The sequence below is a fragment of the Cupressus sempervirens genome, chromosome 10 (assembly GCF_028749045.1).
Source record: "Cupressus sempervirens isolate cs-2001-9-10 chromosome 10, ASM2874904v1, whole genome shotgun sequence".
In the NCBI taxonomy this organism is placed as follows: domain Eukaryota; kingdom Viridiplantae; phylum Streptophyta; class Pinopsida; order Cupressales; family Cupressaceae; genus Cupressus; species Cupressus sempervirens.
In genome coordinates this window covers 965,196,309-965,214,824 of record NC_143127.1, presented here as the reverse complement: position 1 = coordinate 965,214,824, position 18,516 = coordinate 965,196,309, and the positions used below count along the sequence as shown (strand labels likewise).

At 38.5% G+C, this 18,516-nt stretch overlaps 1 protein-coding gene across 1 annotated transcript in view; it reads left to right on the top strand.

The window, feature by feature from the left end:
- Positions 1 to 358: 358 nt before the first annotated feature.
- Positions 359 to 18,516, top strand: part of LOC149537177 (uncharacterized) — a 241,446-nt gene continuing 223,288 nt past the window's right edge. The window contains exons 1-2 of the mRNA XM_089807323.1: positions 359 to 487; positions 592 to 802. Coding sequence (XP_089663449.1) covers positions 664 to 802 — 139 coding nt within the window. The 5' untranslated portion in view covers positions 359 to 487; positions 592 to 663. The remainder of the gene's footprint in view (positions 488 to 591; positions 803 to 18,516) is intronic.

The window sequence follows — 18,516 nt, the reverse complement described above, 5'->3', positions numbered from 1 at the left end:
CTTCCACATCTTTCAAATCTATTTCTAAATCTACATTTTATTCATATGAAACATAATTATTATTTTTTTTTATTCTTTTATTATTAAAAGAAATTAAAAAAAAACTAATTTGTATAATTTTTTGATGTTTTTGATTTTTTTTAATATCTTTATTACTTGCCTTTCATAAATTTCAAATCTATTTCTAAATCTACACAATCCTCTTGAAAATAACTACAATGAAAAATGATCACTTTAAAAGTAAGATGTGGCATACCAACATGTAAATAATACAGAAAAGAAAAATGATTAGAATGACTTGATAAGCATAGAACATCTTTTATCTCCTATAAAATTTAAATTCATATGCTATTCCCCCACAAAAGAGAGGCTCTTGTTTTTATTTTGTGTTATATTATTTGTCGTCCGCGCGTGGATATCTTAAAATTTGTTTCCTAGGAACAAAACTATCCGTGGGCAAACCATTCAATAAGACTACCTACAACGGGTGGGTAATTTTCGCGAGAAAACCAAAGAAATTAAACTTGAGAGATTGACCCACAATGACTGTCTTATAGTTTCAATTTTCTTATATTTGGGTGGATTTTGTAGGGCGATTTTAATCTCCTTTGTTCGAAAATCAAGCGCTAGGTTGGTGGCTAATTTTCCCACATATACAAAAAAATGGAGTTACTGAACAAGCTTCGGCAGCTAGATGCATATCCAAAGATCAGTGAAGATTTCTACCAGAGAAGCTTCTCTGGTGGTGTGATTACAATACTATCGTCTACCGTCATAGTTTTTCTCTTCTTCACCGAGCTGAGTAAGCAGTGTTATCTGATTTACATTATCCTGATCCATCATCATATTTGGCGAGATCTAGATTTCTAGCATTATCAATTAGCATTTGATCAATTTAATTCCTCTAACAGAAACTTGTCTGATAAGATGTTTTAAATTGTGTGAAGTGTCAAACATTCAATTCTCTCTCTCTCTAAAATTTGTTTTTGGGTAAAGTATTAAAGATTTGGACCAAAACCTAATTTGTTACAAATTTTTAGACATTTTTAGTTTAAAAAAAACTATGATTATTTGATTTCCGAGCATTAACAATGTGCTTTGTAGCTCAAGCTAAAGTATTAGGTAAGGGTTTTAAAAATACAGTAGCAACCTGGGCATAAGTGTAGTGGAAATTCTTAAGTTTGCCGGAGCATATCCTTCCCTGGAAGTCCTGTGCTTCAAACAGCTAATGATATATGAGTCATGACCTATCAAGATTGACTTAATAATTATGTAGGTGTTTCTCGAAAAATAATATTCCTACAAGATCTTTTTCTTTGGAAATGCTTTCAGTTTTGTCTGACAACAGAATGGATCTACATTTTCAAAACATGATATTCCAATGAGATCTTTTCGTTTGGAAAAACTTTTAATTTTGCCTGAAATCAGAATGAAGAAACATTTGGAATAATGTTGCATGATAGTATGGAGAATAAGTATGGTAAGTAGAAAGGATCCAAAAACATCTAATCGTCAGCAGCCTCAAAATTAGAAGTGCTGTACCTTATGATATCTTGTTGGCAGAAACCGGTATTTTACTGTTAGAGGCTTCGACAATGGTCTGGTTGTTAAACTACATATACAAAACACAAAGCATGGAAAAACATCATTGGCCATAAATTGATTATGGAGGAAAAACTAGATAGAAGAAAGAACATGGGAATGAAGCAAAATGACAAATAAATGAAAAAATGGGATGTTACCATACAAGAATGTCCGGATACAAATGAGGAAATAAAAAACTTTGTGGGGGAAAAATTCAGTAATATCATTTGGTCAAAGCAAAATGGATGTAAAAAAACCCGCTATATCAGAAAATTTAATCCTATGGGAGACCATGAGGAAAACAAATGCATAGGAGAAAATATCAAATAGAGAGCAAAATGATCGTAGGTCAACTTAGGGCTAGTTCTCATCATTCAAGGTGTGAAACAAGTAGATGGACGATATGTAAGGAAGATTGAGAAAAAAAGATATTCCTATTGTACAACAGAGGTATGGTAGAAATAGAACGACATTTTATCCTAGAATGCTCAACATACAATGACATCCGTTCCACCAATGTGGATATTTTGAAAGTAGACAATTTAAGTACTATATTGGAAAAACCTATGCTCCATAGAGTTTCTTGGATGGGGGCGTTTTAGGGGATGGGGACTTGTTTCTTTGAAGCCAAAATTTAGGGGATGGCAATTAAAAACGTAGGGGATTTTTTTAAATATAGAGACAGAATTCAAATATGCATATCATAACATTGATAAACCATTCACCATAGACATTTTAGAAGATCAATACATGGAATATTATCAAATGACAAATACTAAGTACTTCCATTATAACAATATCACATACATATATAGCAAAAATCAAAACGCCTAAAGGTTCCAAGTATCATGCTGAAATCAGAATGAAATAAAGAGAAGTCCAACTAAAATATTTAGTAAATACTAAACGCAAGCTTTCCTCACTAAAGGCAATCTTTCCTCACTGTTGCTATTGCTTTTATGTTCTTTTCTTCCTCTTAGCAAGTATGTCAAATCTAAAAATGATTAGAAGAGTTAGTGTTTTAATGGACCAAATATGGGTTCCATATTTTTATTATGTCTTTAAGATGACTAGGGGCTGTGCGGACAGCAAAAATTAGAAAAAAATAATTTTTTGGGGTTGTTTTGCCTTTACCAGATTGGCTAGAAAAAAGGGGATGACCAGCAATTTCAGGGACGGATAAGGGGCAGCAAAGCCGTCCTCAGTACTACTAGTCGTCCCCAAGTAACTTGCCAAAAAAATTTGGCCATTTCGGGGACGTTTCCGTATTTGCCAAAATGGGGATGACTCAGGGGATGGCCAAAATCCGTCCCTGCGTCCCCGTTTCGTCCCCAATACGTGTACAACCCTAAAACCATAGGGGATGTGTCCCCGTGGAACACTAGAAGAAACACAACTAGAGAGAACAAGAAACATTGTGATTAGAATACATTATTGAAGAAGAGATCTAAAGAAGAGGTTACAAAGTGCTTAAGACCTTGGCACCCTACTCTTAGGTGTGTGCTACTTAGGGGGTTCCATAGGCTACTTCGGCCTTGTGGATGCTATTAAAATCTTTCATTCATTCATTCACTGAGAATATTATACAGAAAATTCATTTATTATGTTAGTGGACTTGTTTTGCATGATTCTATATTCTCATACTTGTTTTATTTAACTTGTTCATGCCTTTTTAACAGGAATTAACTACGATCATCTAAATCTCTCAAACAATAAATGTGGAGATCAAAGACATTTTATGATATTATACAAGTGCACCATTTGTGAAGGAAAATCCGTACGGGTATTGAATTCCACAAGAGGGCTTCCCTTATCTGTGTTGTATATTGCTACCTGAGAGGAAAATTCATATGGATATTGAATTCCTCATTGATTCATTCTATGTAATTTTGAAGAGGCCAAGCATGCATGTCACTTTTAATTATTGCATTTATTATTATTTGTGGATCTCCTTCTACATGAATTTTTTGAACTCCCAATCTTTTTGCTGCCCTGTCGGCTAGTAATGCTACTTCAGCGTCTGCTACATTATTTGTTCTATCTACTAGTCTTTTCCCCGCATATGCATTAAGGTTACCATCCCAATCTCGAATGATAAATCCTGCTCTTGAAGGGCCAAGGTTGCCTTTAGTGTAATGTTTTTGTAATAAAGAATCTATAACGGCTCTAACACGTGCAGCCCAATCGGAGTCATTTGTTCTTATTCTTTGTCTTTTTGTCTCCCACTTGGGATGATGAAAGTAATATGTAAAATCAGTCCTGTAGCTGCTGTTGTATTGTACTGTAAAATTAATTGGAATAGAGATATTGCCCTGTTTGAAGAGTGGACGTAGTCCAAATTATCTAGATGAACTATTATAAATTTGTGTGTTGAATCTTTTCATTTGGTTGTCTGGTTTAGTTTGGATTTTATTTTCATTTCTGTAATTTTTTAAGCTCAACAATTGGTATCAGAGCTGGTTAAGCTCGTTTTATTTTCTGGAAATCAGTGAAGATTTGCATGCACCATGGAAGAGGTGGATAAGTGGAAAATTGAAAAATTTTCTGGGCAAAACTTCGAGCTATGGAAAGTGTAGATAGAGTCATTGCTCATCAAGCAAGATTCGCAACTTGCATTGCTTGGTAAAACAAAGGGCCTAGGAAAGATGACAGATGATGAATGGTAGAAAATAGATTTGAAGGCAAGGGCAACGATTTTCTTAGCTCTGTCAAGCAACATGTTGTTTAACGTTTCAGGTGAGAAGACAACTAGAGAGCTGGTTGGGAAATTATCTTCATTATATGGGACACCTTCAACATCAAATAAAGTGTTAATAACGAAGAAGCTATACAATCTGAAAATGAAAGAAGGGGGAGTGATGTTGAATCATCTGAATGAGCTTAATACATTAGTTAGTCAACTCATTTTAGTTGGTATCCCATTAGATGATGAGATAAAGGCAATCTTATTGTTATGTTCACTTCCAAACAGCTGGGAAGGTGTAATAATGGCTGTGAGCACTTCAATAGCAGCCAAGAGCAAGCTGAAATTTGATGAAGTTGCAGGCACACTACGTAGTGAAGACATGCGAAGGAAGCACTGAGAACCCTCTTCCGGTGATGCTCTAATAGCTGTGAGCACAAGCAATAGAGGTAGAAGTCATGAAAGAGGCAGGCATAACAATAATGGAAGAGGTAGATCGAATCATCATTCAAGATCTAGAGGAAGAAATGGCACTTGGTTTTGTGGTAAACCAGGGCACACAAAGAAGCAATGTTGGAATTACAAGAAGGCGCAAAAAAAGTAATAAATGATGGTGTCAATACTGTAGCTTGTAATGTTCTTGTCCACCTCTGAGATAAACAAACAATGAAATAATGGTGTTGCTTTATAGGAGAATGACCGTACGCGTGAATGGGCAGTCCGTATTGTGCTGAGGGAGTGTTTTGATGGCTGCATGGATGGTATTTGGACAAGCCGTATAGTTGATTTAGCAGGTCCGTATAGAGGACATCAGAGTGCCGTACGGTGAGTTCAAGCAGGATTGTACGGACTATTTTAGACGGCCGTATGGTGAGTATGAGCTGGTTGTATGGATGATTGTAGAGAGCCGTACGGTGCTGGTTGAGCCGTGTAGTATTTGGTGGTTGGAGCCGATGAGATGTGGTACAAATGAAATCGGGTGAATGAATTCAATACAATCAATATTAAACTCGATCGCCTTTACCAAAGATATCAATAAAACCAGTACATGTATAGAATAAGAATTACTGATTGATATAGATGTAAATATTTGCAAACAATAATGGCACTCCAATTTGCCAGATCTGCGCTGAGTAATACACAAGCGGAATAGGGTGAGGGTTGATTCTCACCAAAACCGCAAGAGCCAAATAGGGAAGATCTTTCACTTCCAAAATGGCGAACAACAGAGAATCCCAACAGGAATTTTCAATACATAGAAAATAATCCAAAAGCATACCTACTACTACCTACAAGCCGTGCTCAAATACCCATCGGGGAAACCTTTCCGAGGGTGTACAAAGATAGCCGACGACAACACTAAATAAAATAGGTTCGAGATATGTTAAATCAATTGGAACCACAAATACAAATATTAACTTGGGCCCATATTAATTAATTAAAGGTCTTTTTATTATATTATTTAAATTCTGGGACCAGTTAATTAATTAATTAAATTAAATTATTACATAAAAAAATTGGGGACATTACAAATCCTTGTCAGCCAAAGATTGCTTGTCCTCAAGCAATACACAAACTCCAAGATCCCAAACCATGTGCGGATGCAGAGTGCTGAAAACTCCATGCTTCTTTAGGATCACATGTGCATCATTGGATTCAGTTGAGATGAGTAGATCACCATTCAAGCTCCGCTGTTCCATTTTGATATAAATATTGTTTTGTCTTGAGTCACCAAGATCCCAGACTTGAAATTCATCTTTGTAATCCATCATGATTGTCTCTGGGGAATAGATTTCATAATCAACCAACTCTAAGGATTGCTCCTGCAAATAATCCTCGATCGAATCCGCATCACCACGAGGCTAAACAACTACCGATAGAGCTTGCTTATTCGGAGGGTCACTGGTAGAACCTAAAGTTCCATCAAGTTGATCGTTGAGCATTGGGTTAATGTTATTTGTGCAAGTACCTTCTTCCATAATCATTTCCTTCATCTTCGATTCGGGTACCAAATAGATTCTGTCTTTGTGGTAAATGACATCGCCAACCACCTTGTATCTGTCATCCTGCACTTGACCATCCAATAGTTGGCACGCAAAAGTATTCTTGGAGTATTCAACAAACAGATGTGCCCTCTAATCAAATGGAAACTGAGCCATAGTGTAATCCAAGTTAAAGCTCTCCATTCTTCCAATAGGCTGGCAGAATCACTAGCTCTGATACCACTGTAATGTTCCTGTCCACCTCTAAGATAAACAAACAATGAAATAATGGTGTTGCCTTATAGGAGAATGACTGTGCGTGTGAATGGGCAGTCCGTATTAGCTAAGGGAGTGTTTTGATGGCCGCACAGATGGTATTTGGACAAGCCATACGATTGATTCAGCAGGTCCGTACAAAGGACATCAGAGGGCCATATGGTGAGTTCAAGCAGGATTGTACGAACTATTTTTAGAGGGCTGTATGATGAGTATGAGCTGGTTGTATGGATGATTGCAAAGAGCCGTACAGTGCTGGTTGAGCCGTGTAGTATTTGGTGGCTAGAGCTGATGAGATGTAGTACAAATGTAATCGGGTGAATGAATTCAATACAATCAATATTAAACTTGATCACCTTTGCCAGAGATATCAATAAAACCAGTACACGTATAGAATAAGAATTACTAATTGATATAGATGTAAATATTTGCAAACAATAATGGCACTCCAATTTGCCAGATCTGAGCTGAGTAATACACAGGTGGAATAGGGTGAGGGTTGATTGCCACCAAAACTGCAAGAGCCAAATAGGGAAGATCTTTCACTTCTGAAATGGCGAACAATAGAGAATTCCAATAGGAATTCGCAGTACATAGAAAATAATCCAAAAGCATACCTACTACTACCTATAAGCCGTGCTTAAATACCCATTGGGGAAACCTTTCCGAGGGTGTACAAAGATAGCCGACGGCAACAATAAAATTAAAATAGGTCTGAGATATATTAAATCAATCGGAACCACAAATACAAATATTAACTTGGGCCCATATTAATTAATTAAAGGTCCTTTTATTATATTATTTAAATTCTGGGACCAGTTAATTAAGTAATTAAATTAAATTATTACATAAAAAAATTGGGGACATTACAAATCCTCACTGGCTTGGTACCCAAATCAAAGATTAAGGAAATGATTATGGAAGAAGGTACTTGCACAAATAACATTAACCCAATGCTTGACGATCAACTTGATGGAACTTTGGGTTCTACTAGCGACCCTGCGAATAAGCAAGCTCTATCGGTAGTTGTTCAGCCCTGTGGTGATGTGGATTCGATTGAGGATTATTTGCAGGACCAATCTTTAGAGTTGGTTGATTATGAAATCAATTCCCCAGTGACAATCATGATGGATTACAAAGATGAATTTCAAGTCTGGGATCTTGGTGACTCAGGACGGAACAATATTTATATCAAAATGGCATAGCGGAGCTTGAATGGTGATCTACTCATGTCAATTGAATCCAATTATGCACATGTGATCCTGAAGAAGCATGGAGTTTTCAGCAATCTGCATCTGCGCACGGTTTGGGATCCTGGAGTTTGTGTATTGCTTGAGGACAAGCAATCTTTGGCCGATGAGGATTTGTAATGTCTCCAATTTTTTTATGTAATAATTTAATTTAATTAACTAATTAACTGGTCCCAGAATTTAAATAATATAATAAAAGGACCTTTAATTAATTAATATGGGCCCAAGTTAATATTTGTATTTGTGGTTCCGATTGATTTAATATATCTCAAACCTATTTTGATTTTATTGTCGCCGTCGGCTATCTTTGTACACCCTCGAAAAGGTTTCCCCGATGGGTATTTAAGCATGGCTTGTAGGTAGTAGTAGGTATGTTTTTGGATTATTTTCTATGTATTGCGAATTCCTGTTGGTATTCTTTGTTCTCCATTTTGGAAGTGAAAGATCTTCCCTATTTGGCTCTTGCGGTTTCGGTGGGAATCAACCCTCACCCTATTCCGCCTGTGTATTACTCAGCTCAGATCTGGCAAATTGGAGTGCCATTATTGTTTGCAAATATTTACATTTATATCAATTGGTAATTCTTATTCTACACATGTACTGGTTTTATTAATATCTCTGGTAAAGGTGATCGAGTTTAATATTGATTGTATTGAATTAATTCACCCGATTTCATTTGTACCACATCTCATTGGCTCCAACCACCAAATACTACACGGCTCAACCAACACAGTACGGACTGCCCATTTACGCATACGATCATTCTCTTGTAAGGCAACACCATTATTTCATTGTTTGTTTATCTCAGAGGTGGACAGGAACATTACATAGTTGTTAAAGATGATGGAACTTTGGTACTTGTAGCTTGTGACACAGATGCAAGTTCGTGGGTTCTCGATTTTGATGCATCTTTCCATGCTACTCCATGTTGGAATGCATTCACAAATTATTACAAAGGTATGTTTGGTAAAGTTTTTCTTGGGGATAAGAAAGAATGTGATATTGTTGGCAAAGGGAATATTTTATTGTCGTTGAAAAATGGGAGTCAATGGCTTTTAAAAAATGTTTGGCATGTTCCTACACTAAAGCGTAATCTGATTTCAGTTGTCAGTTGTATACACAAGGCTGTAATGTTAATTTTGATATTGATTCATGGAAAGTTTCCAAAGGTCAGTCAGTTTTAGCTAAAGGAGATAAATTTGGAAGTTTATATGTTTTAGAGTGCAATGGTGAAGTGGGAGCAGCAATGGCAGTTGCGGACAGTAACGTTGAAATTTGGCATAAGAGGTTCGCTCATATGAGTAAAAGGGGTCTTGAAGTGATGCTTCAAAGGGACCAACTTTTGTGCCTCAAATCATTCGATTTGGAACTTTGCGAACTTTGTCTTTATGGAAAGAAAAATCACAACAGCTTCGTAAGGACGGGTCATGAGAAGAAATCTTCTCCATTAGAGCATGTGCATTCCAATGTTTTTGGTCCTACGAAGGTAACTTCAATCGGTGGTGCTAATTATTTTATAACTTTTCTTAATGATTGCACTCATAAATTTTGGTTTACGTGTTGAATAAGAAATCAGAAGTGTTTTTCAAATTTAAATGTTTTAAAGCTATGGTTGAAAATCAGATTGGAAAGAAGATTAAATCTCTACTAACGGATAATGGTGGCGACTTTTGCTCTTTGAAATTTGGTAGTTTTTGTGCAGATCATGGTATTCGGAGGATTATAACAATCCCCTATACACCTTAAGAAAATGGTGCAGCTGAGAGGTTGAATCGAACGATTTTGGAGAGAGCTCAGTTTATGTTATCTAATATCGGTTTGGGGAAGCAATTTTGGGCAGAAGTGTGCAATACTGTTGTGTATTTAATTAATCGGGCTCCTTCATCTTGTCTTGATTTTGAAATTTCGAAAGAAAGGTGGACTAGTAAAAGAATCTCATGTTCGCATTCCTAAGGAGCTATAAAAGAAATTGGATTTTAAATCCAAAAGATGTGTTTTTTTTGGGGTATGGTGAAGATTAGTTTGGCTTTTGATTATGGGATCTGGTTGCTCATAAGGTGCTTCACAGTCGGGATGTCGTCTTTAATGAGAAATCATTCTCAGATTTGAACACACAACATATTTCTCCACTGATTACATAAAGTTTGATTTATTTGATAATGGCTCTCACCCACAGAAAACTCCTTGGGTTACATTTCATCCCACTACCACTGTTATAGCTTCAAAATCTATAACTTGTATAATCCCAACATCCACTATAATAACTCCAAGCATTGGTTTTAATCCATCGCAACCTCTATTCCAAACACCTCTTCCCTCGGATGCTCATGCTACCACCATACTAGGTAGTGATGGTAAAAATTCAACAGAGCATGACACTCTGTTTCAACCCGCGACTGAACCTCCACATACTAGAGTTGACTCCACATTGGGTGTTGAATCTATGCATCTCACACAACCTTTATTCACTACGCCCAACACTTTGTTTAAGCCGATGTTGGGTGAAGAAAACCCATCATCCTCCACCATGAACTGGCATGTCCCACACACTACGTCCCCCTCTATGTTTGACCATTTGCTGGGAAAGTTGACCCGAGCCTTCTCTTCAAATATGCCCCTTACTCCATGGTGGACTGTTCATCCATGCCCACATGCTGCCAATGAATTAGTTGGGCCTTTGTCGCTGTATAGTCACTCTCTATCAGAGCATCCACAACCTTCCCCTTCTCCGCTGACTGGTTATGAAAGTGATATGTCCAATCAACACTCAATCACTCCCCAACAGCAATTGGGTTTTGTTGGCTTAACATCCATAAATCAACAATGAGTTATGACACGGGCGACTAAAAATGTTCAACTTGATTTTTAAAATATAGAGGATGTTAGTGTAGTCCATAGTTCACAGGGATTCAATGAAAGTGAGACAAATGCTCAATTGAGGAGATCTACTTGAGAAAGAAAACATCCTAAGAAATTTGATGATTATGAACTCTTGTTTTCTTTGTGTTCTGATCAGGCAGAGCCACAAACATATAAGCAAGCATGTACTGATGTTAATTCAACATTTTAGATGGATGCCATGAAAGATGAAATGGAGTCTTTGAATGCAAATTAGACATGGGATTTGGTACCTTGTAAGGCTCTGAAAAATAAATGGGTATATCAAATAAAAGAGGAAGATGGAGGACAAAAAAGGTACAGGGCCAGATTGGTAGTGAAGGGATTTTGTTCAACAAAAGGGAGTTGATTTTAATGAGATTTTTTTTCCAGTGGTAAAAATGCAAACTATGTTGATCCAGTCATGTTGTCTATTACTGTTAAACACTTAAGTCATTCACAAGGCAGGGTTTTTCAGTCATCATTGCGACTGAGTCATCCTATATAGACCGAGCTAAGGAGGGATGACTTGTAAATATTTCAAGTCATGTGCCGAGTAGTAGTTACTGCCGAGCGAGCTAATGGTTGTAGAGTACTCTAGTGGTTGCCAAGTTTGTTAGGGATAATAGTTGATGTTGAGTGATGCAGAGGTCGAGTTATTCAATTTATGCCGAGCACATTTAAGGCCGAGGGACAACATGTTGAAACAATTTATGCTGAGCGTCGGTGTTATGTAAGTGTCGAGTGATACAATTTAACATTTTTGTTTGGAATGACAGAAAATCTAAGGTAAATCATTTTTATCGAACAGGAAGCGAATTTTGAAGATCTAGGAGATAATCAAGGAGGTGATTACGTATTCAAAGGAAGATCATTAATCCCTATGTGAGGCAATCCACCAATCAGAAAAATGCAAGGACTAAGTGACAAAAGGATTGATTCTAGAGCTTTGATTTGGATCTAGAAGGTTTACCCAAATATCTATTTAAGGAGGGTCTATGACCTAGTTCGTATGTATGGGCGTATGTGTGTTAAGATTCTGATTGCATGCGAAGTTTTGGAGGTGAATTAGAGAGTTAAGACCGAGCAGTGCAATGAAGAGTTTTGAGTAGGGTAGAGAAGAGCTATCGCAACAAGGTGATATTATATTGCATAGAGATTTGTTATCAAGCATTGAAGTGTTAACTGAAGGATCAGGTACTGAACATATTAATAGGTGTTTCAGGGTTTAAATCTCTTAATAGAGTAGCTTTAACAGGCTTATGTAAATCTACTAACAAAGTACTCACTTAGTTGTGATGTAAAAATCCTTTAACCAAGGTAGAACCTAGCAGTTCTATTAGCCTTTAACATGGCAGACCCCTCATCGGGTAGATCATCAGTAGTGATCAAATCATTGTAGCCTTAGCAAGCACAACTTTATTGCGGCAGTAGTGAAGATTTTGTGGGTGTCATCCCCACCATAGTTTTACCTTCACCTTGGAGGGTTTATTCGTTACCAAATCTGTGTGTTAATGTGTTATACGCTTATGAATTTACATTCATGCAATTAGAAGGTAGATCTGAATGGTTGCATGATGTAAGATGAATGTTTAAATGAGAGTTTATTGTTAGAGTAAATAATTAATTATTAATTATTTATTCTATTGCTTAAGCTTACTTAGGTCATGCATTTATTTAATATTTCATATTTAATGCATGTAGTGGTTAGTTGTTGACAACACGGGAGTTTGTTCCCTTCTTGTTGTCATCCTTATCTTCTACCTCCTTCCAGCTTGTTCTACAAGCTTCCATGAGCTCTTTATATTCGGGCTCTCTCTCATTGTATTTGAATTACAACATCACATCATAACAACATCATTTCTTATTGTAAATACATTTCTCATTGTGTTTGCATTCATGGTGTCTCTCATGTCCGTTTAGGGTTTTTGCCCGTGCTCCATGCTCTTCCCTTCTATGGCTTCTCTTTGACAGGTTTCGCATGCAGGTGATCTTGGTGTCTTCGGAGTTGGCTTTCCTCAACTCCAACATGGTATCAGAGCCTTCCTGCTGCAGCTTCGTTGAAGAAATCTTGAAGCTGTGATTTGAAGTCACAAACCCTAGTTTGTTTGTGCAATTTTTCTTCAAATCAGGGGATCTGCATAAATTCGGAGCACTTTGGGCCCAAACGGACATCACCATTGGATCCGGAAGGCCGTTTGCAGTCAGGATTCATATAAAACTTGTCGTTTTTGGAGACAGGGCAATTTTGGCGAATTTTTGAGGCCTCCAGGGTCGCTGCCGTACGGATCGTACGGACGCATGGCTTGCGAAAAACAAAAAAAAAAAATCTTTTTGCAGCGCCGCCGCTGCGCCACCACGGGGCCGCCGTCGCGCCACCTGTGCGCAGCCTGCAGCGGCCGCAGCAGGCAGCGCCGCCCGCGCTCCGCCGTGGCCCGGCCTCCTCCCGGCAGCCGCCCGTCCGCCGCCCTCCGCCGGCGGCTCCTCCGTGTTCGCCGCCCTGCAGCCACCTCCTCCGCTAGCGCCGCTCCGACAGCTCCGCCTCCAGTCAGCGCCAGCTCTGCAGCATTTATTGCACAGTCAGCGACACGTGGCGTCTTCTGCCGCGTCGTGTGACTGACACGTGGCAGGCGCGCCACGTGGCACATTGCCACGTGGCCCCTGCCACGTCATCTGCCGTACTGCCACGTGGCGATGCCACGTGGCATCTTTTTTTTGCAGCGACGGGTGACGGGCTGTCAAATTTTTTCCCGTCAAATGCTGACGTCAGCATGCATCATTCATCCTTGCTTGCACTCTCCTTCAAGTTCTCTTTTGGACCTACTTGTGGTTTTCTGGCCATAACTCTTGCATACGGAGGTATTTTTCTGATCCGAAAGAAGCGCCGGAAAGCTGGTTCCGAGACGGAGATTTTGGTGTAGGTATTTTTTGGTTTTGATGCATTTTTATTGCTCGTTTTTTCTGTTGAAGTCCGAAGTCCTGTTTTTGACTCCGACATGCATATCTTTTGCGTCCCATGTCAGTTTTTTGAAAACTTTATATTTCTGGAAAGCTGGGTCTGTGTTCTTTTCAGAAATATAGTCCTTTTTCTTCGTTTTTGGCCTCTGCTCTTTCTATCATAGTTTTGGCGTTTTTGCTCTATGGTGGATATTTTGAGTGTTTTAGGCCCGAGATCGTTTTCCTGGCATGGTTTGCTTTCTTTTTGGCTGTACTTTCTTTTGGTTCAGCTCTTTTTCAGTTTTGATCATTGTAGCTATCATTTTGAAGCACTTATTTGTATCGCACTGAGATAAAGTGTCACTTTTGCATTCTGGGAGTCATGAACGTTGTTTTGAGTCAGTTGTGCATGCACTATTTCATAAAGCACCATGGGGGGGATTATTTGTTTGCTGTTTTAGGCATTCTCCCTTTGTCAAGTGAGTGTCCCTTCCACGACATTAGCCCCATGCCGAGTCAGTTAGACCGTGTCTTTATCAGTGTCTGTACCTCTTTTCCTCTCTCCTCGTTCTTGGTTCGTTTGCAGGAGATTTTGGCTCACCTTCTCAGTTGCCTGTCATCACACCCCGTCTGCATTAAGGGGGGGTTATGCTGTGTTCTAATGCATCCATGGTTCGATGGTTCGATAGTGTGAACTATGTATTTAGTGGTTGATCCTATATACAAGGCGATTGCAGTGGCTGGCTACCTATGCATTTCGGTGAGATGGATCATCTACCATATAGACATGCTCGGCTCGTGCCTTCTTCTTCCATGGAGGTTCTTCAGATCAGCAGTTTGACAAATTTGCGGCTCTTCATGCTTCAGTGATGCTGCTTCTTCATGATCATTCCTTGTTCCTGTTTTAGGGGACAATTTCCCTAGTTGGAGACTTCTTCAGCTCTTCACTAGGTTCTTACCTCTTTTTGGGGGAGGGTTTTTCCCATGTGGTTTTTTCTCTTTCCTCGCTTACAGAGGTTGCATTCTTCTTGCATTGTACTTGGGTACCTAAAATGGCCTCGTTGCCGGGACCCATTATGCATTTCATCTTAGTTTTGTGAGCTTAAGGCATTTCCCCAAGTTGCACTTAAGGGGGGGTGTTAGAGTAAATAATTAATTATTAATTATTTATTCTATTGCTTAAGCTTACTTAGGTCATGCATTTATTTAATATTTCATATTTAATGCATGTAGTGGTTAGTTGTTGACAACACGGGAGTTTGTTCCCTTCTTGTTGTCATCCTTATCTTCTACCTCCTTCCAGCTTGTTCTACAAGCTTCCATGAGCTCTTTATATTCGGGCTCTCTCTCATTGTATTTGAATCACAACATCACATCATAACAACATCATTTCTTATTGTAAATACATTTCTCATTGTGTTTGCATTCATGGTGTCTCTCATGTCCATTTAGGGTTTTTGCCCGTGCTCTATGCTCTTCCCTTCTATGGCTTCTCTTTGACAGGTTTCGCATGCAGGTGATCTTGGCGTCTTCGGAGTTGGCTTTCCTCAACTCCAACATTTATGTGGTGATATCAAATATGTTTCATGTTTGAAGTGAAAGAAGTTTTGTACATCCCAATTCACCCCCCTTAGTATCTCACTTTCCGTATTAGATTTCCAACAAACTATTCGTTTGGTTTTGGGCATAGCAGCAGCGTGGGATTTTGAACTCGAGCAACTTGATGTAAAAACAACATTTCTACATGGGGATATTGAGGAGGAACTATAAATGGAGCAGCTGGAAGGATTTGTTAAATAGGGGAAAGAACATTGATATTGCAGATTGAAGAGGAGTTTATAAGGGCTGAAGCAAGGCCCGCTCAATGGTATTTAAGATTTGATAACTTTGTGACTCAACAAGGTTTTACTTGTTGCGAATTAGACTCGTGTGTTTACTACAAGAGGCTTCCTATTAGTGAGTTTGTGATTTTGCTACTTTATGTTGATGATATGTTGACTGCTAGGAATACTATATGAGTTATTCATGAGTTGAAGATGCATTTGACTCTTCGTTTTGCCATGAAAGATTTAGGGGCAGTGAAGAAGATTCTTGGTTTGGATACAATCAGAAATAGACATAAAAGAGAAATCAGATTATCTCAAGAAAAGTATATTCTTCAAGTGCTGGAAAAGTTTAATATGTCACATGCCAAATCGGTTGCTACTCCATTAGCTGATCATTTTCATTTGTCTTCTAAGATGTGTCCTACATCGGAAGAAAAAACATGAGATGGATGACATTCCTTATTGTTCAGAAGTTGGGAGTTTGATGTATGCAATGGTTAGTACACATCTGGAACTTTGCTCATGCAGTGGGAGTTGTGAGTGGTTTTATGAGTAATCTAGGAAAAACTCACTGGCAAGCAGTTCAATAGATTCTTCGGTATTTGAGAGGTACTTCCTCTCATGTTTTATGTTTTAATAGTAAGACTCCTTATAGTTGTGGATATATTGATTCTGATATGGCTTGAGACTTAGACAAAAGGAGATCTACAACAGGCTATGTGTTTACTTTTGCTGGGGCAGCGATTAGCTGGACTTCTTGCAAGCAAAAAGTTGTTGCCCTTTCGTCTACCAAGGCTGAGTACATTGCTCTTACTGAGGGGGCTGAAGAGCTGATATGCTTACGACGATCATTTGGGGAGTTGGGGTTTAAACAATCCAACTTCACTCTATTTTCCAATAGCAAGAAAGCCATCCATTTGGCTAAAAATTCAGCTTTCCATTGTTGTACAAAGCATATAGAGACCAGATTTCATTTCATATGACATGCTCTTGAAGATGGAAGATTAGAGTTAGAGAAGATTGATTCAAAGGTTAATTTGGCTGATGTGTTCACAAAGGTTGTACCCCGAGAGAAGTTTAAATTCTGTAGAGTTTCTCTTAGCATTGTCACAACATGGCCATAAGCATTCCAAGTAGGGGATATCTTTGTTCAACTCAAATTGGACTCCAAGTGGGAGATTGTAACGGTTTTGGAATTAAGAATCTATAACAGCTCTGACTTGTGCAACCCAATCAGAGTCGTTTGTTCTTATTTTGTCATTTCGTATTCCACTTGGGATGAAGTAATATGTAAAATCAGTCTTGTAGCTGCTGTTGTATTATACTGGAAAATTAATTGGAACAGAGATATTGCCTTGCTTGAAGAGTGGACGTAGTCCAGATTATGTGGATGAACCACTATAAATCTGTGTGTTGAATTTTGCATTTGGTTGTCTGGTTTAGTTTAGATTTTATTTTCATTTCTGCATTTACTTAAGCTTAACATTTAGAAGCACCATCAAAGTTGCATTTCACTAACCCTTAGTTGCTTTTTCCCACATAACATCATCAACCACCATAGATAAAGGATTAACCCATTGAGCCGATTCACGACACTAATTTTAACTACCGACCTTGTGAAACTTTTTCTCTTAATGTAAAGGGTATTTTTGGGTTGAAGTTCATTGAAGACACAACCCCCGTAGCTTCCTATTTAACATACTTAATTCTTTGTTTCAATCTCTCCGTCACCTCCTTCTGTCTTGAAAGATTCCTGTATTTCTCTCCTTCCACACTTTACAAATTGTCAATGATGGACTTAATGTCCACATGTCAATTTTTCCATTCGTTGTGGCCATTCCTCAACACCCTTCTGTATTATGTTTGTAACGGGCCCTGCCAACCTAGTTTATTTTGAACCATTCTCCAACAATCTTATGTATTTTTACATGTAAGTAATAAGTGGTCGACATTCTCTTTCACTTCTTTACATAAGACACATTTAGTTGGCCATTGGAAGCCCAACCTTTTCCTTCTTTCTCTAGTTAGGATACTACCTTTGTTTGTTAGCCATGCAAACGATCCAACCTTTAGCAAGCATTATTTTCCCCAAAATAGATTTGTTGGCAAAATCTCATCTGCTTGAGCCCTTTACAAGAATTGGTAGCCTAATTTTAGTGATTACCTTCCATTAGTTGCCCCACACAAAACCACTTGTCTACCTTACTATTTGGCGTAACTTTCCTTGAGCCGAAGATTTCGATGAGTTGACTTTTTGGCTGTGCTGGTAGCTCTGTGTTCTTTTTTTGCGAGTCTTAGAGATAAAACTAGAATATTTAACTAAAGGAGTCTAATTTTACAAACTCAAAATGATATTATCTCTCCAAACTAGCAATTATTTTTGACAAAACAATATCTTTGACCTGATCTCCTGCAACCACCATGACCTTTCTGCATGCAATCGTCTCTTGCTAACACCATTCCCCATGCGATTTTGGCTTTCTTCTCCATGCATGGCTTCTTTGATCGCATCGCGCTTGGGCGTCATTCATTTCGTGATTTGTTGGTGTGTTGTGGTGGTTGGGTTGATCGAACTGGACACTCATCTGTTTGTAGAGGTGGCTCTCTCACATGAGGTCTATAATTTTCTACTTTGTGTTAGCGGTGGCTCTCTCACACGGGTTTTGTATTTTCCTTAGACTATTCCCTCTCTCTCTCTCTCTCTCTCTTCCCGTGATTGTTTCGACCCTCATTTGTCCTCCATTGTTGATTTGTTCCGGTTTCCTCCATAGCTCATTTGTGCCGGGGTCTTCTTATCCTTTTTGTTCTCTGCATGTGACCTGCATCTTTCTCACATTGCTTAAGGGTTAGATTTCGATTGTCTCAGGCTTTGGTTACTCTAGACTCCTCTTTATAACTGATGTTCTGATTCAATCTGCACCTCTGAGATTGATCCGACCTATTTGAGACTTCAACGTATTTCTCATGATGTTCTTGGGCCGATTTCCTGTTATGTTTGCCATCTACTCCAGCTGTGTGAGTCCTCTGGACTTGTGATTTTGAATGGTCTTTCATGCTTTCTGGGTTTCGAGCTCTTTACCTATTGGCCTCACTGTGGGGGC